General features: G+C 34.0%; 1 protein-coding gene across 3 annotated transcripts; it reads left to right on the forward strand.

Moving 5' to 3' along the window:
- Nucleotides 1-27,340, forward strand: LOC110460592 (PR domain zinc finger protein 14-like). Of its 3 annotated transcripts, none has more exons than XM_021513579.1 (10): nucleotides 1-159; nucleotides 2,716-2,993; nucleotides 3,792-3,863; nucleotides 14,979-15,086; nucleotides 15,424-15,584; nucleotides 19,823-20,090; nucleotides 20,662-20,791; nucleotides 23,562-23,688; nucleotides 24,334-24,444; nucleotides 25,837-27,340. In XM_021513579.1, the coding sequence occupies exons 2-10, from the start codon at nucleotides 2,717-2,719 to the stop codon at nucleotides 25,996-25,998; spliced, it is 1,416 nt and encodes a 471-aa protein (XP_021369254.1). In that variant the 5' UTR covers nucleotides 1-159; nucleotide 2,716; the 3' UTR covers nucleotides 25,999-27,340. The 3 variants fall into 3 exon arrangements, with proteins under 3 accessions (XP_021369254.1, XP_021369253.1, XP_021369255.1); XM_021513578.1 differs by lacking the exon at nucleotides 1-159 and adding an exon at nucleotides 2,050-2,383; XM_021513580.1 differs by lacking the exons at nucleotides 1-159; nucleotides 3,792-3,863 and adding an exon at nucleotides 2,052-2,383.
- The last annotated feature ends 367 nt before the right edge of the window (nucleotides 27,341-27,707 follow it).

A 27,707-nucleotide genomic window follows, 5' to 3' on the forward strand; every position in this document is an offset into this window, starting at 1 on the left:
CCCAAATACCGTTATGATGCCGAGCGGGGGCTATAGCTTTGCCATAGCAATATTGTGGAAACATCCCATAAGACAAGTTTGTGGTCGGTGTAAAAAACATAAAGTGAATCTTTAGGAGCGGATTGTAATTTGGGATTCGGATAAGCTCTTAGGTTTGCGGTAAGTGAAATTGCAATTAAATCTATGAAAGGATATCGGTTATAGCGATGATTTATGGATATTGGTGTCAATATTTATTTCCTGAAATTGATTTAAGAGAAATTTCATGAAATGTACAATGTGAAGTATTTCCAGACGGAAATGTACCTTTTATATGTAGATAATTGATTTTCAACCCAGTTACAAACTATTTTGTTAGTTTTGCTACTTCTAATTTATATAACAAATGGAATATAATTAATTCAATTATAAAATATATTTGTACATATTGCATTTCACATTTGATTTAAAAAAAACCCAGACGAAATCTGTACATTTTCAGTCACAATCGCTTATCGATAGATTTTTTAAAATTAAAAGCTAAGTGATTGTATAAGAAAATTTCCAGGTTACACCAATAAAGTATCAAACAACTTCAATATTTATTCCAAAAACTAAACGAATTTTCATTTTTTAATTTTAAAATCAAATTTCTGTTATTATTTTAATTATTTTGTTCGTATAAGTGTTATCATAAAAACAAACAAAAAGAACGATATCATAATATATACAACCTATTGATTTTATTATCAGTATAAAGTGTTCTTGTTCAGTAATCTGTATCTATAGCTCATTCAGAACGAAGATCACAAAACGAAGAAACAAATGTGATCTTGTTGAGAAATTTTGTTAGGCAGAAGTGGGTAATTTTATTTGTCAAATATGAAATGCTCAATACGCTGGCCGCAGTCCCGTGAATTGTCGATATTTTAGGTAAGGTACTTTATTTGGATAGACACCCAGGGTTATAAAAGCACGCCCTGGTCTACCGTTCAGGTTTGTAATGATATCTTCCGTGCCTTCAAGTCTCATCTAGGGCTAAGTTTTAGTATTTTATCGACCTAAATAAATACAAAGTATAAATATCACTTATTTGTTTTACAGTTGTCTGGTTTCGTCCATGTAAACAAAAATCACACGAATATCAAATAGTATTAACTCACCTTCTTGTTTTACTTTGTGTGGAGTAGAGAATTTCCTCTTACAGATCAAGGAAGAAAACTACAGGATGTATTTATTAATATTTATTAATATTCATATATATATTAATATTCATTAATATTTATTAATAAATTCATTAAACGTTTTCTTGTTTCTCTCGTATTTATAATAACAAAAGGAAATATTGCGGATATGCCATTTTTGTATAATTATACGGACATTATCCTTTTATCCATTGTGCGTCTTTGATATTTTGACTTGAAGAAAGCATTCCTGTTTGCTTCCCACTGCCTATTTTAACATTTAAAATAAATTTGTTGTAAATAAATAAAACTCAAAAATATTTTTAAATTGTTAATCCATTACTCAGAAATTGATTTTCTTCTTTGTTTTGAATTCACGATTCATTAATCTTTAATTGGATAACCTATTCCGTTTTTTAGTATGAAGTTTATCGTTCCAAAATTAAGTGAAATGAACACGGCATGTCATATAAAATGTCATTAATTCGTGCGAACCTCGTGATAACTGTTTCCAAAATAGAATACCTGTGCGAATCCGAATTTCAATTGTAAACGTGGAACTATTAAAATAACAGGTGTACAACAGATTAACCCCAGGTAAACATTACTGTTGTGTCCATCATCCCTATTACAGTAATACTCATGCTCGACCATCAAATGACCAACCTATCTGGTCAGACAAGATTTGTGTTAGCACCGTACTACAATACCACGCACTATGGCAAGTGTCAAATCCCGTCTGGTTCGGTAGCTAGCGCGCCCTGGTGGCCTAAACCCGCCCCTATTTATGTTGATACTCGATGTGAATTAACTACCCCTTAATCTTATTGTGCCGTGCCTCCGAGCTCCCGTAACCTCCTTGTCACATTATCATTCTCATTCCTATTTTCATTAATCACATACAAATTCAGGCGCAAGCGCAAACAGCCGATGCTAGCTGTTCGATTGACCAAATGAAATCTCGTGTTTACATTAAAACTTACCAGTGTTATGCGAAAACAGGAGCATTACTACAGTATTACAGCGTTAGGTAGCCACATCGTGAACAAGCTCTTCTACGAACAGGTGCGCTGGGCACAGACAGAAACTTACACAAGTTATCATATTTGTTAAAAATCAATTTTATAGTTAATAATATATATATATTTTCAAACTATGGAACAAATGAGACAAAATATGTTTCCATTTTTTCCTCATCCATTTGCATCGCCTGTGCACGGGTAAGTTGAGCTAATATTTTAATATTGAAATAGTACTTGATTAATTATTACTTACCTTTATTAATTTCTTCTTTGTCTCTCTCTTTTTGATTAACTAACAGTTGATAGGTATTGATGATTCTAATTACTTCAGTATATTATTTGAAATTATTATTACATTTGAAAAGTATGTACCTTTCATTATATGAAAACTAATAATGGTGTTTTCTTTTCATTTCGTCCTAAAACTTAAATGTTGTTAATTTGTAATGAGCAAATAAAGTTTAATCTGTAAACTTGAATCCTAAATATCAATGTAAAAGTATTTTCTAATCTTATTTTGATCGTTTCAGGATGCCGATGGAGAGGTTACATCTGGGGGGTCCGGCTTTTCCAATGTCCGCACCCATGTTTGCCCCACCCCACACCTCCGTATCGGGGATGACGACGATCGGGGCCTCGACCCCCGGGATGCTGATGAACCGATTCGCCCCTCCCATGGGGATTCCGACGTTCTCGTTTTCACAGGAGGAGGTAGACATGGTTCTCTACGGATATACAAAGAACAAACAGGGGGACAAACTAAATGGCCACGCCCTCTCCGGCCTGAGACTCGGGGACATCACACACGGTAATTACATTTCTTTTTCTGTGTATATAATGTTTACAAAACCTCCATGATTAGTTGTTATTTTGTATATGTAAATTTATTTACTTGGTAATAGTATTAGCATATCTGACCGGTGTATACAAATGTTTCTTTCTAGCAAAAATGTATGCCATTATCTAGCAAAAATAAACAAAAAAACAGGAACACTTTTTAAAGGGTGCCTTAAATTAAATTGAATTTTATTGTCCAGTTTTTCCTTTCTCATTACTGACCAATAACAAAGCATGTAGCCCGTCGCAGTTTTCTCTCTCTTTTTGTATATAATATTATTGTAACGAAATATGTGCTGAATCTAAATGCTCCTATTTTTACGTATATAATGATGTATAAACTAAAATTTCAAAAATATAAAAAAGGTATATTTTTGTTGTATGTATTTGCCCGACACACAAATATTTAATATAACACATGAAAGGTAATTTAAAATGTATTTTTCTCTCTCGTTTCGTTTAATGTAAATTTTTGTCTTATTAACATATATTCAGAGATAAAATTTAAAACAAACATGGGCATTATAAATGAAATTGAACTGACAGTTTTTAAAGCAATACTGATATCACTAATTTGTAGAAGAAATGTTAATGAGTATTGAGGATTTTATAAATTGACTAAAGCACTTAGACGCTATTTGAATATTCATTTTACCGGTATACAATGTTTGCTTATAATATACAAAACAAACCTATAGTAGTCAAAACTGTTAGTCCCCGGCCACTCTGTTTAAGGTATATACGTATATATATATTGTATCTTTACAAGGTGGTGTCGATGTAAGATCCCGGGGGCGAGGCGGACAAAGATCCCGTCCCCCCGGGGAAGGAATGCACCAAAGTTAGTACATAATATATATATATCAGATATGTATAGAAATTATTTTTTTCTTCTTCTGAAAATGCATGTATGTTGTCTAAATGTCCAGTTATGTGTTGACTTTAAATGTCTTGAATTGAAAGGAAAACGACATACACTAAATATGTATTTAATCACAGGAAACAAATCAGAAAGCATAACATTTAATAACTATATGTGATATTTTATGTGGTAGTTTTTAAAACCATTAATTCAACTGAATAAGACATGGAGTTATTCTATGGGCTAAGTATTTTGAACTTATATTTCCGTCTCTCAAGTACTAACGATTGAAATATTGACCACATCAAAACCGTTATGTATCCAAATTAACTAACAGTTGTTTTTGGACGTGTCAGAGTTATTTTTAAACATTTAAATAAACCATTTTCTCTTAGTAAATTTATAAATAAGATGTGAGTAATTATTTATTTATATAATATTTCTATAAAAAATCTAGTTAAAGGGAATATACAATTTTCAAGTTATAACAAAATGTGATCTATTAATTCGTTTTAAAAGTTAAATGAATAAATTTCAATATCTCGACTTAATCATAATCATACTTTAAATCGGATGATTGATGTTTTACCATGGAACTTGCATATTTTGAAACCTATAATAATTATACAGCATGATAACGTTTCCAAGAAAATATTCATTAATTGATTAAATAACACTTAAATAAACCCGAGAGTGTGTATTACAGTATTTTGACATACGGCACTAATCAATATTTTGAATGAGTTTCTTAAAAAAACATCCTTTACCTTACTTTGGCAAATATTCAATCGAAATACGAGAAGCTGTGTTATTCGAGACATAGGTCTAAAGGAAGCTATGAATTAACTCGAGCATGAATAAATTGCCAAATCACCCTTTCAAGATAGGTTTCCGCTTCTGTTTCGGGTGTTTTTAATAATTATTTTCATCATTTCTATTATCACAATGAGTTAAATGGCTAAATAATATACAGAAAGTGTGAAATATGTTACAAAACAAATATATCATTGCGATACGCAATGTATGATTGTACGACGGCCATGGTATTTCTTTGCGTGGGTACACAACATTCACTCAACACAGACACTATAGAAATCACGCGAGTCTGGAGCTGTATAGTAATTAAGCAGACAAGTATCTACCATTAACTTAATCACATTGATGTTTAAATAGTGTGACTTATTAAAGTTGTTTGAATATAAGCAAATGCTAGCTTTACGACGGGCTCAATCTAAATCTATTTTTTCTTTCTTTGGACAGTTAACTTTTGAATTTTGATATCGTTTGTAGTATTGATGGAAAATTAATAACTCTTCTATTTGAAAAGTACCCGAAACGTTGTTCTATATTTCTAATAGTGAAACTTGAAACAATACCATAAATCACCGGGATCTCATCTTTAATAAAGTTTCATATATTTATTTATCAAGTGTTAAAAGAAAAGAGAGAAATTCAAATTATTTCTGAAATTTAGAAATTGGCATGTTTGCTCAAATACTTTACCGGGGACCAATTCATTCACTTTCTGTATAATCTTTACTCTATTCTAGCATCTAAACTATGATAATGTATTACCTACTCTCTAATTGACACATCTTGTATTAATGTCATCACGTGTCAAGAATTTTGGTGAAGTACTCATTCAATATGTTATGAAAATATTATTCAAAATTATTCAATATTCGTGTAACTAATGTTTATCAAATAAGATTTTACACTTATGGGGACGATACCGTATATAAACGTGGATTTGGGGGAACCGTTTTTGGAAGTTTTTTTTATTCGTACAGTGTTCAAGTCGCAGATTTGGGATTATTTGGTTTGTGGTGTTATTTGATTATAAATGCGCAGCTGTCATGTTTTGTGGTAGGTTTAATTAGCCAATACTAACGTATTGTGAGTTAGGACTGTACCGGGTCGTATTACTGAAAACGAGTCGATTCCTGCGTGCCTTGTTTGTTCTCCTGGTGTCAGGATCAGTCTGTTTCTATCTATTTCTGAGTTTCATTGTGTGTAAAACAAACGAATCATTGTGCACTGCCGGTGAAGAAGGGGCCAGAGAGGTATTTATTTTACCCGGCTCTCTCTTGATTTGTACTCGATGGTCTCGCCTAAGTGTCAGTTATTCTCGTTATCGGATTAAGAAAAGTAAACTTTGGTTAAATTCGATGCGCAACTCGTTACATTTGTACATGCCCTAAATTACTCGGGTATATTTGCAGTTTGAACACTATCCTAATGGCAACTCAAAGCAAATGTTTGTACAACATGGCGGGAGATATCTCGCGCGTGGTGGCTTGTCACGTGACTCTACAGAATTGAAAGAGAAAGTTTTTTGCGGTTACGCCTCCTTGTCATGTTTCCAAAATAAATAGGGTCTGTTGAATGTTTGAACGTAACACTGATATTACGTGTTGAATGGAGGGCTTCAACGACAGCTCTGTCGAGCAGACGGGGGCTGTTCAGATAGTTTTGTCTGGCTTCACAAAGTGGCGAGACACTTATGTACGCCATAGGAGCACCAAGGTCGTTAGACAGACTTTTCTATCATTCTGGTTGACGAATGAGCGTTGCTGTTTCACTTTTGGAGGAAAACACTGATAACGTGTGAGCAGTCAGAAAATTATTTTCATACGAAATTAAATAATAAATTTGAAATCAAACGGCTCCGAAACAGCACAGATATTGCAGAAATATTTTAACCTGATAGCGTTCAAATGAATGAAGAAAATAACAAACAAATGAGATATGGAAATCAACATATAGAAGCAGAAAAATAGTTTTTTTTTTGTTGTTTTAAATTGGCAATCAATGGTTTCATAATAACGACTTGCAATGCTCCATTTTTCACTCGGATCACCTCGGACATTATTGATATCCAAGGTTATGCGCATGATGGGCTTTACAAGAAGAAAACGTACAATTGACCAGTCGTTGTCTGGAGTGAGTGAGCACAGGAGCCTTAAATCCGACAATTTCAGTTACAATAAGTTATCGAAATATTATAATCAGCGTTATTGATTGATAAAGCGTTATCTGTAGTTTATACAGAAACATATTTTCCTAGTAAACACAACACAAATGACCCTGTGAAGAATACATCCTTTTCTTGTACGATTCACACGTGAAGCAATAATATGCAGGAAAAATACGACATGCATAAGTGCTGTAAATTACCCATGTTTTTTGAACAATAAGGTTAGGTAAGGATGTGCTAATTCCAGCTAAACACGAGTTCCCATTCTATTCAACTTACATAGCAATTGTGTTAAACTAGAGTGAGATAACTATCTAGCTGAGGGACGTTTCGGAGCTAGAGTATGCTTCAAAGGTCGCTAAATGAATGAACTCACTACGCGTTTTAAGTCCCCGCGCTAATCTCCAGCATCCAAAAATAAAAGCAAGTCTCAATGAAGTTGAAAGGGATTGAGAATAATACCTACTGATCGCTGGCTTAATTGGTGTCGGTAACGGTCTGTACATACTGAGTCGAGATGGATTTCGTAATACCTCTCGGAGCACAAGCCGTTAGTATTTGACTTGTACCATTCCTATACGGAGAAGTTCTTTTATTAGTGTGTTTGACTCCAATACAGCCTCTTTATCAACATATTTATGTATACTACCTTAAAACTGTCTTACTAACATGGATGTGGTGTTTAATCTGTTACGTCATATACCACTTCAAATCGAAGGCACCGCACACTGTATCAAACGCGATGAGGAGTTTAATTCTACCATCGTTTAACTCCTTTTTATCGGCTGTAACATACCAGTTACATATCACAGCTGATTTTTTTTACTTAAGATACTTTTCTAAGGATCAGAGCTTTTTGGAATGATGAATGCTATTAACCAACTTTAAACTACTTACCCTGGGTTTCCAAACAGACAGGGTTTAATCTACGCTGCAGAAATTGTACGGACGTTATCGTGATATGATTTCAAGCGCCGATATTTTACTGTCGTTATTGGTTTAAGACTTGTTAAGTATGTCTTAGATCGTTGGAAACCTTCACCCTTTCCTAGATTTATTATGTAGCCATATGTGGCTACTTACACGCTTATCATTCCGAATATTTTTTTCGCATCTCTGGGCTTATTTTGTGATGGTGTCATTTCGATCTCTGTTTTTTTGTCTTTAAGAAGGTATGTTATGGCATGGATCGGAATACACGTACCCGTCCGGGGTACCTGGTTTCACTGTCGTTTATGTTGGGTTCATGGTGTCTTTATTTGTTCATTTCGGCGTTTCTTCATTCCTGTAATTTCTTATTGAATTTAACTTCGACACGAAAAGTCTTTCTAGATTATCACTGTGCTTTGAATGCTTCTTTGTATATTATTTTAATACGAAGTCCTGCTGTTGGAAATGCTTTCATTATCAGACAAGGATGGTCTGAATATTGTCGTTTCGAAATGTCACAAGTTATCAAATGCTGACTCATCCAATTATTAAAGTGTTGAAGATTTAATTAGTTTTAATAAAAAGACTTTTTTTTCGGAAATGTAAATGATGAGGACTCTGATTGTATGAACGTTTTATTTGTACACTTAGAGCCTGTGTGAGTGATAGACATTTTAGGTAGATTGGCATGTCTCAATTTCTGTACTGATGTTTGGTTGAGTGTTGTAATGGTACCTAACAAGCACAGTTATTGCCCGCTAACCGCCAGCCCCAGATGCGGATTTGACCCCGGGGGAGGGGCGATCTAGGGACTGGGTATGGATATTTACCTACTTATCGCTCTTCCTATTGTGAGAATGATGGTCCACAAACACGGAAACAATGCTCTCGCAATGCTGTTTTCCTTCAGAGAGACCCTCACGTTAGGTAAATAGCCCAAAACTCCCCTTACAAAGTACTGTGTCAACACGGTACAGAAATGGAAGCAATTTGAACGCGTCAAATTTAAATTTGAAACATTCTTCAGAGTTTACGTTCGACTGTCACACAGGGTGTTCCTGGTGACAGGCTTTATTAGCCTCTGAATGAGAATACTGTCCCACATTGCTTGGATAAAGATGTGTTCTATCTAGCACTCTAGCATATCTAAGTTACGATGTTTAACTTCTACCAATAGAGTTAGGGCAACCGCTAAAAGTTTAAAGCATATTCGTCTTAGACAAATCACGTTTTAAAATCTAAACAAATAGGATAATGAGTAAAAACGTTTTGCACATGTCTAGAATTAAGATTTGTTCATACAAATGAGTCATAAATTGTAGTTGTTAAACTTTTTTTTATACTGTTAAATGATTTATTACATCTATGTGCACGTTTTAGAAAAGGGATCTCTCCGTTGGTCTGTATATGAAATGGAGGTAGCATTTTCATCACGGTATCTAAGCTATTTTTTGCCTCATTAATCCATGAAACGAGGCTAACTGAAAGAAAACTGCCATTTTAACGACAATTAAGGTTGTATAAATATTTATACTAAAAACTACATAAGTTTATTTTTACCCCAGTAATTAATTATTAAACATATGTAAATAGTAATTCTATATACGGAATTTTTTATTCAAACACTTTTCTAAAAGGTGTGAAATTGACGTGCTAGTTTAAGTAGACTTGCGTTAAAATTTTCACGGAACATCAACATTGTTTAAGGAATACAGCACCTCGTTTTGTACGGCTAAGGTCAAATAATAGGCTTATAGCACACTATGACCATAGCCATGATTTCTACAAAACTCGTCCCCATATCAGGGTCTTCATTATCGCAAACTGTGTTATTTTTTGACAAGAGATGATGATTTGAACCCGCATATTTACCTACGTATCTAATTATAGAAATGTCCCTCACTCGCAGAACAATGGTGTTTTATCTTTTGAAGTGCCCCTTGAAATTAAAGACTCTCTTTTCCAGATTCCAATAATGTTTTTCATCAACAGTATGCTAATAATGATCACAAGATTCCAAAACTCTTTGATAAAGGTGACATATCTAATGTCACGACCGTTAACTTTCGTTCGATTACATCCTACCAGGTGTTCTCCTGCCAATGTAGCTAGTGTGTCATACATTGTATATCATATATTATATCTGACATATGCTTTGGAACACTTTAGAGACGGATTTTTCCATTTTTCTTTACCTTAAGTACCTCTGATGAGACCCCTATGAACGAGATGACCATATGGTACAGTAATTTAGTTGTAATTTGTTTGACTACCTGCGCCTACAAATTCAAAATCGGTACTTCCTTTCTTCCTGTGTATTTCTAATGATTTCACAAAAGTATTAAGACACGTGGAACTAAAACTAAAATAATGCATTTTAATAATGCGTATATTTATTATTACAATGCTTATGGTACAGGCGTTAACGTGACCTTGGCAAATAAATAAATAGATAAATAAACCCATCTTGCTTTAGTTGGTTAAATTCAGCTTTAGCATCATAATGACCAATACTTCATATCAGACGACTATACCAAGCTATACAGTCTGCTCTACAGACGTTATTGATCTTGGAACAGGGCCATTCTATTACAGGCCATATTACTGGACTTCACACAGCAGTACCGCATTGTTACCTTTTAAGACATGCACAATAAAGGTCTGGCATTCCCTTAGCGTGCAGTGTTTGAAAAAAGTTATCAAATAAAATAAAATGAGAACATTTATAAAACCTTAAGTTCGATTCCCTATTCATTAAACCCTATCATAGTAGTACGTACAATGGATTAAAACAGAAAAAAACTTGTGTGATTTGGGTGAATAAATCAAGATTAAATTTAAAAAAAATCTTTGCGACAACTTCAAAGAGTTTTCAAACTGTTATGGCAAAGCCATGCCCACAAGTGGCCGCAGAATTGTAAAATACTCATAAGAATTACCAAGGAAGTCCTTATTTTAAAATGCAGAAAGCACCTTGAAGGAAAGCACCTTGAAGGAATGCACATTATTGCAGCATATGGCTATTTATTCCTTTCAGGACCCCTCAGCGGTACTAAAGTTCAAAAGAATGAAATTCCTAGATCAAGGTAAACCTTTGACCTGACCACGTGTCTAGAGAATGGCCGGAATGGTGTTCATTGTCGGGATAAGAGATTACCAAGATTAGGGTGTATCACTTTAAGGAAAGTTCGAGATAAAGTGCTTATGCACATAAATTCATTTCATAAGAGGCTTTTCGGAAACCTATACACCTTTCTAACGACAGATATTGACAGTACGACAATGCCATTGGAACCGGCGGCCATTATACCCCGGCCCTAGCCTCGGACCTCTCTATGTCAATACAACCCTGATTAACTGACTCCGTACCTTAGACAACCGTGTGTAAATCTATTGTGAGGAAATAATGTAATATAGGTAGTAATTACACGTATTAGGGACAGTTTACATTTCACATTACAAATATACTTAACATGTTTATTTATCGGAGTTAATACCTACTATCAACATTTTCCGCCTGAACATACAAGTTGTTTTGACCGCCTTTTGTAACAAAGGCAATGATTGGTCGAAAGGTTGTAACAACCAACACTATTTGTCAGTTGACAAACAGGTATTTCAACAAGGTATATCAAAAACACTAAAGAGATTAAGGATCTAATCTAAAGTTTTGCACTTTGCATTTAAGACACTGAGATTAATACCATAGACTAGTAAAGCATGGTCACCTATACTTATTGTATTTTGAAATCAAACAAGCTCTCCCTACGATCCGTACGCTCTAAGAAGATATTTTGATTTCATTTGCTAACGGAAAATATTGATGAAGGGTCTTAACGTAAAATACCTCTGCCATGTTTCACAGGTCCATGTATGTTGTTTTTAGGAGTCGGTTCTACCCCCAGACGAGAGGATTAAGGTCCCGATAATTCCAAATTTAATTGAATTTTTACAGATTTAAGTTACTGCCTATTGTATGACGCATTTGGTTCAATTTAAGGGAAAGGAATATTTCCGAAGTTATTCATATAATACCTTACATTAACAGAGAAACTTATATGTATCCTTTCTTATGAACACAATATAACATAAATAGATAGTATCTAATGACAAATGAAACCCTTTAATGAACTAGGTGTATGCTTGTCATATTAACGTGATTATTTACTATGCTTCAGACGTCTTTCCATAAAATAACTGAAACAATCAAATCCAATTAAACCCAATTGAAATGAAAACAAACTACATCAGAATGATAATTTGGAATGTTAAGGTCAATACATTATTTTATTTATGTCTAATTAAATTCTTTTAAAAATGTATCTAATGCGTACTTGTTATTACATAAGTTTGTACTTTGATGCAGTTAATAGTCACTTTGTATGTGTTTTGAGCCAACTTCCTTAATAGGTGTTTCCTTACTTATCTTTAGCTGTTATTGTGATCGTAAACAATATGAATTAACTTGAATTTTATGATTTATTTACATTGATGTACTACCTTCTAATATAGTCTGGTTTTTCTTTCGATTTTTTTTTATACGTGCAGATGAGTTTTGTACGGTGGTATATTTAGGACATGCACAATATCATTTTCCACAATAATTATCACGAGTGGTTGACATAACTTCTCGAGCGCTCGATACAATATGTCGAGCGCTCGTGATAATAAGTCGAGCACTCGATAAGTTTTGTCGAGCACTCGAAATAATTAATGTAGAAAATAACACTGTGCATGTCCTAAACGTACCACCGTAGTTTTGAGAGTTTGGTGTATGGGCTTTTTTTTTTGTTAAAAAAAGATACGTTATTTGTTCAATATAGTCAAATTGGTTATTGCTTTGTGGATTCTTGCGATGCCAAAGAAAGATTTATTATCTAGGATTTAAAATGGCTGATAAACATAATATACTCCTCTTCCAAATATGTGTAAATATTAAGTCGCAAATACTGTAAATACATTATTTCTTTTCTTTTCTTTTTTTCCGCATAGATTCGTGTTTAACATATTTCACACATCAAATAGCGGAAGACATGTACGCATGAGTGAAACGCGAGTTAATGACATTTTCGCAAAATTATTTGTATTCGTAATATTAATAATATAAAGTAAGCGCAAAAATATGATTGAGAAACACAATAGATAAAGACGTTATGTAAAGAAAATAATTTACATATTCAGTTTGCTCTGAATACGTATCTCAGAAAGCATGTCTGTTGTACCAATAGAGTGTTTCTAATGTATCGAACGTGCTGTGAGCACGCGCCCACGTGCCGTCCGCCGTCACTGCTAATACCGTTACACACTGATTACTCTATCTCATCTCCATAACAGCTAATGAATACGGCAGTGGGCTATATTACGTAGCGGAGGGCCACCAGGAGTCAGAAGATTGTGTAATAACCACCTCACCGCCACAGCTAGCGAGAAGACACCGCGCATACTTAACTCCAATGATGATCGAATTAGAATACAAATAGAAGAATGGAACTCTCGCGGGAATTGAGACAATCACGAGTCTTTCACTAGAGAGCTAAATCTGCTCCTTAACGGTGTCCGTGTTTACACGAGTCTCGTTTCATGCGCGAGATCAAACACTCACGAGGATAAAGTCCGATACACTCAGCACATGCGCACTGTTAAACAGTTGATCAATTTCTGACTTTGTTCATTGAAGAATTCCAAATTTGATTTATGATATCATATTAATGTATTCTAATTTCTAACAAATGTTCGCTTACCCGGTATTTCCTAATCAGGGGAAGGCGCGTTCGATTCTCTCCCACCAGACTGTCCCTAACAAGTGAATGGCCCTCAAATCGGATTTCTTTGTCTCCCCATCACTGTTGGGTCTCTGTAATTGTTTTACCCGCGATTAGATCGGTGATAAGACGGTAACTGGACAGTTGGAGCTGTTGTAAGACGTCCATCACAATGATGAAGTTCGTCACCTTCCATACAATATAACATTCTTTGTCGTTTTCTACCCTTTTGGAAAAGGTCAAAAACCCTTAAGTCTTTAATTGTTTATCTATCCGATGAGTTAATAACATTTCAATAAGAAAATTGTTTGTTACAAAGTCATGAAAAAAATCACCCAATTAAAGAATAAGAGAGTAAAATAAATATTCGATCCAATATACTTATACAATGTTGTTATGACCATTGAACCAGTTACAAAGATAAAAATATTATGATGAAAATATTTTTTTCTTTCATCAAAGTGACCAATCACAGAGAAATAATTAAGTGTATTTTCTATGAAAATAACAAAATTGTTTGTGGGGTCAAATTGATATAACTTGACGTAAGGTTGTTTGACTCCGAACAAGTAATACTCATTAACAAAATGCTGCTAATGTTTGTAACTTCATCTTAAGCAGTTTTATCAAGAGTTAAAAGATTGCATTTTATACTGCAGAGAGTATCAACCAGCACAGAGTAAATAAAACACTTATAATCAAAATGATATACATACTCAATGGAAATAAGAACAAATAAAATGATATTATATTTAATAAAAATGACATTTAGGATAGAGTTGATAGTTTTTAGCATTTTTGGTGCTTACAATTTTTTTTTTACTTACCCCGTAATGGTGATATGGTCATTGACGTGATTCACAAACAAAACCCAAACAAACAAACAAATGTTTCCCTGTGACATACAACTATCATATACATACAATTAAACGTAATACATGTAAATAACGATACAAGTGTTCTATTTAACATGGAATGCTTTGCAGAAGGTACACACCAGTTTGCAATACAAATACAGTTTCTTAATGATAGAGTTAAATAAAACAATATCTAGTTTGTTAAAGGCTATTTCAATATATTATTTCAACTTACTTTAATCTGTTATTTTCAGAATGTTTTAATTTGTAATTAATAAAATCTTTTCATCGATATATTAGAAACCAAAAAATTGAAGTGTAACGTTGTGACATTGGCCCTTCAATACATGATTCGCGTGTAAGTGGCATAGTACATTTGTAGTTATTCTTTTGTAATACGGTTCTCTAGCAGATTATAAATGTTTAAAAATGATTATAAAATAAGTTAAATAGAAATTATAAAAGAAAATAATAAAATTCATTAAGACATTTTTCTGTAATATAATTGATAAAAAAGATTAAAAAAAATGTAAATTTCTTAATATCACCAATTTTTTTTTACCTAAAGGTATCGACCGAATATTGGGAGGCGGGACCGCATACTCTCATCCTCAGGTACGCCCACCTATGATAACAACTAAAGTATTGGAGGCTGCAGGACTTGATCTTCCAGAAGGTAGGTTTCACAGACAACAATTGATAATAATTTGTAGTGACTAATAGTTCATCATACACAACACAAAAGTCCTGTGTCATTAAATTCATTTGTTATATGAAATGATGTTGATAAACACATATCCTGACTATAAACATACTCACTTTGGCACACTCAAATTTTAGCGCGTAACCAAATTTTACCAGATAAGCGAATTGGTGAGTTTGCGCACCTTCAATGTAAACAATAGAAAACTGCATACAGAAACTGCAATCTTACATAATCACTGTAAATGTGAAAGTATTGATTAAAATGTACCTAGACACTGCTATAACCATTTTACATCTCATCACAACAGGGGTGGCCATTTTCCAGACGACATTTGCCGGTGGGATACATTACGGCGTGTTCTGTACCAAAACGATAATCTCCCGGGGGACTAAATTCGGACCCTTCAAGGGCAGGACCGTCAACATGAGTGAAATAAAGACAAACGACGACAATTCCTTTATGTGGGAGGTAGGTTCACAACTCTTCAACAACTTCTTTTATAATTCGTTTTCTTGCAAAATCAAAAAAAGAAGAATATTGTCTAACGATTTTTGCTGTATTTCTTGTTGCAATGTTTCATCGCTTATTTCCGTTCATAGAATTGAGATTTGTTTTCATATTGACAACTAATTCTCTAGTGTTCAGAAGTAAAGATTGTGTCTTTTCTTATAGTATATAAAAATGAAGCTTTCTTAAAATATTACAATCATGCGCTACATATATGGTTACTGTCATCCTTGCTCTCCATACTCTTATATTTCATAAAAGGCTACGGGAAAGGAATTATTCATCAGCTTAAGTGGTTTTTTCCTAACTAAGATGAATCTGAATTCATACCCAAAATCAACATATTAAGTTTTATGAAAATGTTAATACTGTTCGTACCAACGAAATTAGCATGTACAGAGACATCGGTTTACCAAATGTTCATTCTTAACTTTCCAACAGCTGTATCACAGAAACATACACAACGTTGTGAAGGATATATGCAAAATATACAGAGATAACGTAAATAGACCAAATGTGATGTTCCAAATGTTGATTTTTATAGTCTATGGAAACTGTGATTGACCAATGGTATTTATAACGATAAGATAATGAAAAAACAACAATGAAAAAAGAAAAACAAATATGATATTCAAGCAGAAGAATTTTGTTCTGCTTCTCTTTAAACGGTGGAATCAGACTTTCCTTTGATAATCCTCTCTGGCTATCCATACTCTTTTTATCCCGTTTATGTAAAGTGTGGTTTTTCCTATTTTCCCAATTTTCTGTTAATGAACTAATGTATTATACCTATGTAAAATTCCTTATTAATAAATGTTTAAACTTAAGAATATGGTGATACTGTATGTTACAGTCATGGTTAAGTTTATGGAGTTCATTTTTGTCGAATTGGGCTTATGATGGATTAAGCTTGAGTATAATGAGATGGCATATCCATTGCTCTCCCTAGTTTTGACCCCATACTGTAGTTAATATTAAGTTAGGTTGGAAATCACAACGATGCAGAACACGTTTTATTTTCTTGTTTATTTTTCTTTAATTTTTCTTTATTTTATTGTTTTCATTCGTGTCTTTTAAAATGTTTTCTTTTCTAATCATGCTATTCAAATCGACATTTATTAAGTTATTTATTAATCACACCGTAATCAGACTCACAACGCAGGATACGTTGTATCTAATGATATGAGGAGTATGGACTTCTATTGAATACGTCATATTGACCCGGGTAGGAAAACATATAAAGCGATATGAAAATATTACATTAAAATACGAAGCTTTGCTAAATAAAATGTCATAATTCCTGCCGAGATAATTTTGTTTCGCTAATTATGGATGCAAATCTTCTGATATTCATAATTTTACACGTAATGTACTTACATTCAAGTGGTAATTCATATCGTTTTGGGTATTTGTCATGCCCAACAACGTATCGTTTAATAAATTTCCCGAATATGTTTGCTGCACTTGTCTTTGCACCATATTCCCAGTTAGCGGGTAATTGTCAAACTCTACGCCTCACACGACCTAAAGATTTCTCAAGCGTATTTGAGTTTTAAAACCGGATAATTAAGAGGGTTGAAGACTAAAGTGAGGATACAAGAGCTGCGAAAGAGTGGTTTAGTTTGGTTTAGAATTCTAACCGTCACAAGGAGAAACAACCTTGAGATTTAAGTCAATAAATCATGTGTGAGTCTTCAGGTACACATTGAGAGAAATAATTTCTAGCCATGTCAAGGGTATCCGTTCATTATCTAGTGATGGTCGTTGAAAAACTGCATCGCCATTTTCAGAGCTTAATCTGTGGGACAATTTATTACTAAAGTTTGATCTGGGAAATCCAGAAGACAGAGATCAGATCCATACATATAATTATGATATAACCAGAATAGGAATAAGAAATGAAGATCTAACAGTAAATGTTTTCTGAACATTTAGCTAGCTGTCGTTGGTGATTTGTTAAGCTTACAATGAATTCAACAAGAAGTATTAAATGTCAGTCAAAGTCGGGAGTGTTGGCATTTTGTGTTGTAGTGCCCTGCTTCAATTTGCAAGGAGGATGAAATCTAAAATAGCGCACCTTTTGTGAGTTAATGAGATCACCTTATCTGCCACTGCTGTCAATCTTGTGGAGTCGATTGTTACATGTGGCAAATTATATTGACATTCTAGTTGAAGTTGTTTGCTAACACACGTGTTCAAATACTATGTGCTGACATGGGTATGTGTATTGAATACATATAATCAGTCAATGATGAGACTGAATGGACACTTACCATACCTCTGTCAATACCGTACGACTTTCTTATGATACCGTCAGTCGGCCATTCTTCATATTGAGTATGAAGAGACTTTTGTCATTATATGCCAGAGTTCAGTAATCTGATGGCCACATCTGTACGGGTTTGATTAAAAATTCCGAAAGAAGAATAGCGTGTTAAAGAACCCACTTAATGACTCACAATATGAACTTCAGTTTTTCCATTAATTTTATTTTTTATTTTAACAAAATTGTTTAAGAATAGTCTTTTTGGTGAATGTCGTGTATTCAGTAATTAGCAGTTGAGAAATAAACTTCCTTGTTATTAAATGCGATATTTCTCAACTCCCGATACCTTGTCATATCACGAGTTTGTCGGGTTTGTATCCTATGTGTCAAACTTTGGTCTTTAGGATTGACTAGTATAACATTTATACAAATTGTACCCCTTCACTTAATTAATATATTAACAAATAAGACATAACATATGTCTATCTAAACTAATAAGACATTCTGTGCGCTTTCTTTCGGAACAAAAACAGTGATTAATATTAATAATTAGTAAGCTGAAAAAACCTTTATACAAAACTGTTGTAAAATAAACAAAGTTTATATTACTTAACAAATCTAACTTAAAAAGACCACCATGAATAGGCAAGTATTGGCATTGCGATGATATTGTTCTCTTTTATCATTGCAGTCGATTTTATTTCGTATCGTTTAATATTTGGGAGCCTGAAGATGGTTCCTAGTTCCTAGTTTCGTGTTCCGTTTAAGATAAACGGAACTAGGAACAAGACCCTAGTTCCATTTAAAACTGAAATAACACTATCAATCGAACTTCGACCAAAATACTAGGGGGAGCCTGAAGTTGGTTCCTAGTTCCTAGTTCCGTTTAAGATGAATGGAACTAGGAACCAGACCCTAGTTCCGTTTAACATAAACGGAACTGAAAATCAGACCCTAGTTCCGTTTATCTTAAACGAAACTAGGAACTAGGAACTAGGAACAAACTTCAGACTCCCTATTTATACTTACACAAACACTTTTCCTGGATATATTAATATGTTTTAGTAATTTGGCTGTTATATGTCATAACCAAAACATATTTTCCAGCCAGACAATTTCATCAATGTGCATGCGAGAAAATTTCATCGGTGAACTGAATATATGCAATTTTCGGATCACTTAATGAATATATGGTCAATATTTTTCAATGATATTTCTTTTTATAAATTAGTCAAGGTTAAGACAAGTTTTATTGCTGATAAAATGGATACGAAATTAGCTTTAAACTGATATCAGCTGTCGGTACTTTAGAATGGATAAATCTGGTTTACCGTAAAATGTAAGACATCGCCATGTTTGTGATAAGTTACACTTAGTAGTGAGGTTAGGTTGGTAAGCTATCGGTTATAATTATGAAGTAGACCTCGTCAGACTGTTCCCACTCCGTATACAATCATAAATGAGGCAACAGTTACTCTGGTCATCTGTGTATTATTACAATTAGGAGTACATTATTCATCCCATACACGAGAGTTTCATTTCTGGTTTGGTTTGTAAGATATCATAAAAGACCTTGTGACATATTCTGTGAGGTATTCTTCTTTAAATTTGTCAATATTAATTAAAGTTATTCTCCTTATTAACTTAAAAATACGATATACCGGGACATTTTTGCTGCAGTTTAATTTTCGCCTTTTTCGCTCTGTGTGATGAGGGCGAAAACAACGTAATATAAATAGTAATTAAATGTGAGTCTGGGCGAAAACGGATTTTGCCATCGAAGGTCGAACATTTAATTGGACGAAAATTTCCCGGTATTCGGTAACATAGATTACAGAATGAATATTTAAAACCGTGAATTTCATGATGCTTCTGTTATCACACGGTTGAAAAGTAACTATCAATGACATTCTTCTTTCTTGTTCTCTTAAAGATATTCAAAGAAGGTAAACTTAGCCATTTTGTGGATGGTCGTGGCAGCACTGGGAACTGGATGTCCTTCGTGAACTGTGCTCGATATGCACAAGAACAGAATCTGATCGCTATACAAACAGATGGAAACATCTTCTATGAAGTGTGTAAGGATATTCCACAGGGGACAGAACTCTTGGTGTGGTACGGGGATTGTTACCTACAGTTCATGGGGGTACCCGTGTCACTGAAGGAAATGGCAGATGGCGAAGGCAATCAGGAAAGTGAATGTAAGTTCTGAAACAATATATTTGAATCTGTCTGTAGTTATTTTCGTTTTGTTTTTATATATCATTCTCATTCCAAGCTACTTAATACCATTCACTGATGTCAAATTATGATGAAGACACGTACCCGGGTATGCTGCCATAACTTTGTTGAAATATTGAAAAAAACAAAGGATTTATCAAATTATTGTTTTCTGTAAGAGTGGAAATTCTCGGGTTTTCGCAATAGGTAAAGTAGCGCAAAAAGATCCACACGCGAATCATATATATGTATAGAATATAAAGATTCAGAACCATTTCCAACACACACCGCGATCAGTTTAAGGAGCCAAAACTCAAACATTTATACACACGAGAATTTCCTCTTAAACGGTAATAAATTACGTTAATATGACCAATAAAACCTAATCACATTATCAAAAATAAAAAGGACATTAAAATTAAAGTAACAAGGTTGGACAACAACGAACTCCGCCGAAATGCATTGTATGATATGATATTATATTTAATTATATTTAGATAGGATGTTTTATGCAATATATTCGGAATTCAGTAGTTAATTCTTTCTTTACAGCGGCCGAAGGATACCAGTGTGAGCGGTGTGGCAAGGTCTTCGCCTATAAATATTACAGGGACAAACACTTAAAGTATACTAGATGTGTAGATCAGGGAAACAGGAAGTTCCCGTGCCATCTTTGCAGCAGGTATGTCACTTTCTCCTACCTTGTGGAAAAGTCAAGTCCTTGTGATTCAACCAATATTAATCCGATCCAATGTTCTGTCATAAATTGAGAGGAAGAATTTCCCTATTATCATATCTAGTCGTTTTAATATTCGATTCATTTTATCATTATGATATTGTTGCTGAAATCGACTTGCGGAACTTTGAAATGAAAGCAAATACGTCTGATTTACACTATCTGAAAGTGCAAACAGCTTTTATAGGTACCTTTAACGGTTTTCTTATTCCTTATCCTAAACTACTAATGGAATAAATAAATAAATTAAAAAATAAATAAATAGATAAGACACGTTCTATTACACATTGAAAGGTTTTTGTCCGGAATCTAATCAATTTTCTATCATAACGAGTGTATTTATCTCTCATGATGAGTTTTGTAAACTGTCAATGTGTTTGCTATCTATCTCTAAGGCGTGAGTTTTAACCACCACGAAAGTAGCGTGACACCCAGAAATCTAGTGATACATGGGTCCAAACGTACCCTTAGTTCCGAAACCAATTATCGATGTGGGGTTTACCATTTAGACCAAACTGTTTCTGTTTTTGTCGTCAAAATAACATTAACAAGTCGGTACACTTTCCTAAGTAAGTTACGTGTCCGCGTCTGTTGTTGGCCCGGGCGCTAATCCTGTTACGTCACGTCTCACAGTCTCAATTAGATTGTCCCCTGGCTCCGACAAACGAAGGTGTATACGATGGGGACCAACCATGAACCCAAGTCATCTATTTACGAAAAACCGAAAGTCGACGAAAGAGGGTTACTCACTAACGCGTATCATTTGGGATGTAACTTCTGCCTTTCTTGTAGCCCAATCGCCAAGTCGATGCGGGTTTCGATACTCATGTCTGTATTCGACTCTCCGGTCTCAATTGCCGACGAAAAAGTTTTAAAATGTTCTTTTTGCAAAGGGCAAGAAATTTCCCCTCCACAAGGCGCCAGTGAAGTGATGGGGGTAGTTTTACGTTCGATTGTTTATTAATCTTATTATAAGTGTGTCTACGTTACGTAACTTACGACCCACCGTTCGAGTGATAGCATAACTATGGATATTAACACAATTACGGCCCGGCTGTTTATCACCGCTATATTCCAAATCGCGCCGTTTCTATCACCAGGAGTATAATATAATAAAATAGTTGCTTTCATACACACAATGAATTGATATTTTTATATTTTATATGCAATTAAATGCTCTTGGAGGACATTTAGGGGTTTTTTCAAGGCATTTATGTATTAATCGCCACTATGCTCGCAAATATTGTTTTATTTAAGCTAATAAAACTAACGTAGTTTTATATTTAATTCCCCATTAGGAGACACGTTGTTATAAATTGACAGTGTTGTTTTGTTTCTAGTTATCATTTTATGATATACTGATGTTGATGTAATTTGACAGCGCTATTTTGTTTCTAGTTATCATTTTATGATATACTGATTTGTACCGATTTAAATTGTAAGGTTTAGGCAATATCTGTAATTTTGTAAAGTTATAAATAGTTTTATATACACTGTCCCTTTTCGCTGTATGAATGTTTCGGCACATATTTGACTTTGATTGTCATTATTTTGACCTTAAATACCACATATAATTCCTAAATGGATGAAATTGAATGACGACGTTTTAAAGATTCTTGTTATATTTTCACCTGCATCGATTTAATGAATTGTTAAGCAGATGCTTCTTTACAATTCAGTTGTATTTGATATATGCGGTTGTTGTCCTCCCCGAACGGTACTTTATCGATGCCGTTTGGACTGGACATTTATTTATACAGCTTCGGACTGATAATTGATTCACAGAGCTTCTAACTGGAAATTAATTTGAACAGTTTCGGACCGGAAATTCAACAGTCACAGACTGGATATTAAGTTTCACAGTTTAGGACTGAATTCAAACCTTCGGTCTGGATACTTATGTACACAGCTTCCGTCTGGGCATTATATATTTTTAAAACTAGTTAAGAATACAAGCAACCTTACAGTGACAGATATCTTTTAAAATTTTTAAAAAAACACCGATTTCAATAGTTTATAAACGTATCATTTCAAACGTTACCTTTAGGCATACTAGGACGACAATGACTACCCATTTCTTTTTACATGTATGTCTTTTACAGTAAGAGTAATTCTAATTTCTGCAATAGAAATTGTGAAATTTTCAATTTTCTCCATAAGTGAAAATTTTCTACAATATCCAAGCGTGAATATTTTAACATACATCTATAATTTTTATTTATGAACATATTTGACGGGTTACGGCAAAATATTAATTAATTAATTAAGCAGGCAGGGTTTGTTCTTTATTATCAATTAATTTCATCTTTCTCTGCAATAACTTCATTCGTTGGTGATTATGGTCGATTCCGTAGGGAAGTTACGAAATATTTTTCTATATAAAATGAGCTTGATATGACTACTAATTTGACATCGCAAATTTAGAGTGCTAACTAAACGGTATTTTAATTCCATCTTAAACTCATATTCTTAAGAATCATCTCTGTCTGAAGGTATTGTTTACTTGCGGGATATCTAAATTCACGTGTAATACCGCTCACTTTGTTTTTCTCAAGGACAAAGCAATAACACACGTGATTTCTCACCACAACATGATCGGGGTGACCAAGTTTATTGGCACAAGTCGTATACGTGACGTTAATTTTGATAGCATGATTTTGTTCTCAAGCAGTTTGGTTAAATTAACAAATTAATAGCCCTTTCTTTTTCATTTAAGATCCTTTGAGAAGCGGGACCGTCTGCGCATTCACATTTTGCACGTGCATGAGAAACATCGACCGCACAAATGTATGGTATGTGCCAAGAGCTTCAGCCAGTCCTCCAGCCTTAACAAACATATGCGGGTAAGGGAGACAACTCAATATTACTTAACTCCATTTTAACGAAACATATATTAATGTCACATTCTAATGTTGTTAACTATAATGCATGTCAAACCTTAAGAAGGGCAGGGCAAAACTTAATCGTCGTGGTCAATAGGTTATTTATTAAAAATAAGAAATGTAAAAAAAAAAAAGTTTTTATAAGGGAGTTCACTATTGTCTATATCATACTTAACTTCGTGTTAGAGGTCGTAGACGGAATATCCAACACGTGTTTATAACTTCTTCATTTTGCTCTAGTAGCCTGGTGGTTTCTGAATAAAGCAGGGCACACTGAATTAAATTAAATATGAAAATGTTTTGGTCTATTTACGTTTTCTTACAAAAAGTAGTCCACACTAGTCCACACTGGTTATTTTCCTTGTGAGGGGGGAGTGACAACAAATGAATTCTTGTATATGCAAACAAAAACTTCAATTTCCAATAATTCCGCTTTTTACTTTTTCTTCTTCTGCATATTCACTATTCAAACTTATTTCGTTTTTTATTTTATTTATAAGTCATGCGTTTCAAGAATTCGACGAAAGGTTTTGAAACATGGATGTCCGTTTATAATGTCAATTATTGACAAAGACAAATATATGATGTTATAATTTTGTTCGCCAGGTACACAGTGGAGAGCGGCCCTATAAGTGTGTTTATTGTAACAAGGCTTTCACGGCTTCCAGTATTCTACGGACACACATCAGACAACACTCGGGAGAAAAACCATTTAAGGTAAAAACGTAAACAAGTAAATTATGAAAAGTTATTTTTACACAACCAATTAGAGTTTCTATGTGACGTTTCGATGACTCGTACGGTATGTAAACTGTTACCTTCATCAGACATCGAGATGAAGGGCTTATACACTCTCGCACATCTATGACCATGTATTAAACAAAGCGTAGCTGAATTGAGTCATTTCGGTAAATATATAACAACTATTGTACATACGTTTCCAGCGTAGCCGCATCGACATCGATTTTGTGGACAACTCGTACACATTTTACACATTTTTGTGGATATGCTTCACTGGTCATTTGTCTGATGAAGGTGACATTGTACATATCGTACTAGTCATCGAAACATCACATAGACACTCTTATTGGTTGTGTAAAAAGAACTTTTCCTAATCCATACTTACCAACTGTTTAGAAACAGTAAACGGGACTATGACACGTTGATTACACGTATTCATACTGACGATACTCCCACAGTTAACGGGACTATTACACGTCGATTACACGTATTCATACTGACGTTACTCCCACAGTTAACGGGACTATTACACGTTGATTACACGTATTCATACCGATGATACTCCCACAGTTAACGGGACTTTTACACGTTGATTACACGTATTCATACTGACGATACTCCCACAGTTAACGGGACTATTACACGTTGATTACACGTATTTAAACTAACGATACTCCCAAAGTTAACGCGACTGCTACACGTTGATTACACGTATTTATACTGACGATACTCCCACAGTTAACGGGACTATTACACGTTGATTACACGTATTCATACTGTCGATACTCCCGCAGTTAACGGGATACATCTCGGGGCTTTCGAGTGCTCCTAAACTATACATTTCGGTGAAGTCGATATATCGGATAATTCGAATATCTTATTTGTTCCAAGGACTTCGAATTATCCGAACTAGAAAGTAAAATATTTTAACATGCCTGATGTCTACGCAAAAGAAAACTGTAGTTTCTTCATAATGTTTTAATATAAGCTGATTTCGTGGTACATTTAATTAACCATTAATAATGTAGTTGGATAACATACATATTGACTCGTAGAAGCTATAAGTGCAATTTCAATTTGTTTACAATTATTATGGTAAAATAATGAACTACTCTACCTGCAGCTCGATATGACGTCATAATAGAAACAGTTGAATGGTATAATGTCAAAGGTTATAGGCCACGTCACCAAGGATATCATATTCAGTTTTCCGATACATATATACATATAATATGGAGTTCAGATAACGATTCATATGAAAATGAGTAGCCTATCAAATGCTGGATTAAACATTACAAGCATATAATTTGATTTTGTTCGTTAAACATGATGGTTAGGAAAATAATTCTTAAATATTTTGTATTTCAGTGTCGGCATTGCGGGAAAGCTTTTGCGTCGCACGCGGCACACGACAGTCACGTGCGGAGAACACACGCGAAGGAGAAGGCTTGCTCGTGTGGTGTCTGCGGCACAATATTCGCCACCTCATTCGAACTGAAAAAACATATGAATATCCACACCACAGGATAAATTGTGGAAAAACCAGGAGTGTGTGATTTTAATTTATTACGTTTGTGAGTGGATTGTTTGTTTTCCAAGAGATTGTCATTTTAAGGTTTATGTTAGGTTTTGTATGGTATATAATTAAATGTTGACCTTTTTACTCATAATTATCAAAAAGTTTCTCTTCGATATGTTTATCACAAGAAATTTCCAACTTATGTCGAAATTGAGAAAATGTCTAAACTAGAATAAAAGCGAGTAGAAATTCTAATTTTTTGGCAATTTTAAAACTTCTAAACATCAATTCAATAAGTCACACATATGAAACACTGATGTCGTATGTCTTTTGTGTTAATCTCGTGACTTATAGCATTTATAAGATTACATTGTAAGGATGCAAAAACGAAACGTAACACATTCTACATTTTTAGAAACCATCGTATGTTCTCATTAGGGACGGTCTGCGGTCACATAAGAAATTATGGATGCAGTTTTATTGATAACTAATCATGAGGTTACATAAGTTGAAATATGTATGTAATAAAAAACAAGCTTAGATTGTATTACAAAATGTGCCAACAATAGCTCGTATTTCCAGCATATTAAACGGCATCTGGATACTCTATGGGTTACGCTCACTTTCGCTCTCTGCACCCTTGAAACATGTCATAACAAAGTTGAAGGCACGTGGCTAGCTATTTGATTGGTCTCGGGTGAAAAAACATGATCAAACGCAGGCTGATACCTGTCATTTGAAGATTATAAAGGAGCACCACCTGACAGCAAAGCCAGAAAATTGTACCATTATGCGACTGCGATATTCTTTTGATTTACATGAAAGGATCAAACTAGTCCTCTTGTGTTATGGACAAGGTGGTGCACACTGAGCCTTCGATTTTTCTATGACATATTCAAGGGCTGCAGAAAGTGAGCGTAGCTCCTGGTGTATCAGGAGTGTAATCATATTTAATGTTCAGTCATATAAATGTATATCATATCAAGCCAATCACCTAGAATTTAAGAGAACATTAAGATATATTATATTACTTGGCTTGAAAAGCTGGTTTTGTTTTTATATTATGTCGATGCTCATTATATGTTGATAAAAATTGAATTCATTATTTATCATTTTAATATGTCAGTTTATTATGAATAAACTGATATCTTGTACATATATTTTACATCTAAAGCAAGCACATTCTAATGTGCTTACCTGTTGAGTTATGATTAGGTATACAAAACATTTTCTTAGCATTCCATGTTAAATTACATGATATTTGTAACACATGTATTAGCGATCAACATTTTGGTGTTGATTATAATAAAATAATTTGATTATAATTGCGATGCAACTGTGCTAATATATTTGTTTTGATGATAATAAAAAAACTGAACTGTTTCCTTTTTTGTCATGTGATTCTTCGTAGCATTGATTGATCACATTGCAAGTATGTCAAAATCTAGTAATACTTAATACTTGGCATATAAGTTAAAAATATCTTCGTATTTTGAGACTATCAGAATTTTTTAGATTCATTGCCCTCATATAGTAGTGAGCTCAAATACGGTAAGTCATGTGTCTTTGTGTCGGCTTCCTTGCTTGTTCGTGATCTCAAATGCTGTAAGTCATGTGTCTTTGTGTCAGCTTCCATGCTTGTCCTTGATCTCAAATACTGTAAGTCATGTGTCTTTGTGTCGGCTTCCATGCTTGTTCCTGATCTCAAATAATGTAAGTC

Source organism: Mizuhopecten yessoensis, unplaced genomic scaffold (assembly GCF_002113885.1).
Source record: "Mizuhopecten yessoensis strain PY_sf001 unplaced genomic scaffold, ASM211388v2 scaffold10441, whole genome shotgun sequence".
In the NCBI taxonomy this organism is placed as follows: Eukaryota; Metazoa; Mollusca; class Bivalvia; order Pectinida; family Pectinidae; genus Mizuhopecten; species Mizuhopecten yessoensis.

Excerpts from the sequence above, each read along its gene's own strand:
- LOC110460592 (XM_021513578.1), top strand. The coding sequence starts at position 2,319 with ATGGAACAAATGAGACAAAATATGTTTCCATTTTTTCCTCATCCATTT. Across the intron at positions 3,864-14,978 it reads CGGGGAAGGAATGCACCAAA|GTATCGACCGAATATTGGGA; the intron begins GTTAGTACATAA and ends TTTTACCTAAAG. Across the intron at positions 23,689-24,333 it reads GCCTTAACAAACATATGCGG|GTACACAGTGGAGAGCGGCC; the intron begins GTAAGGGAGACA and ends TTTGTTCGCCAG.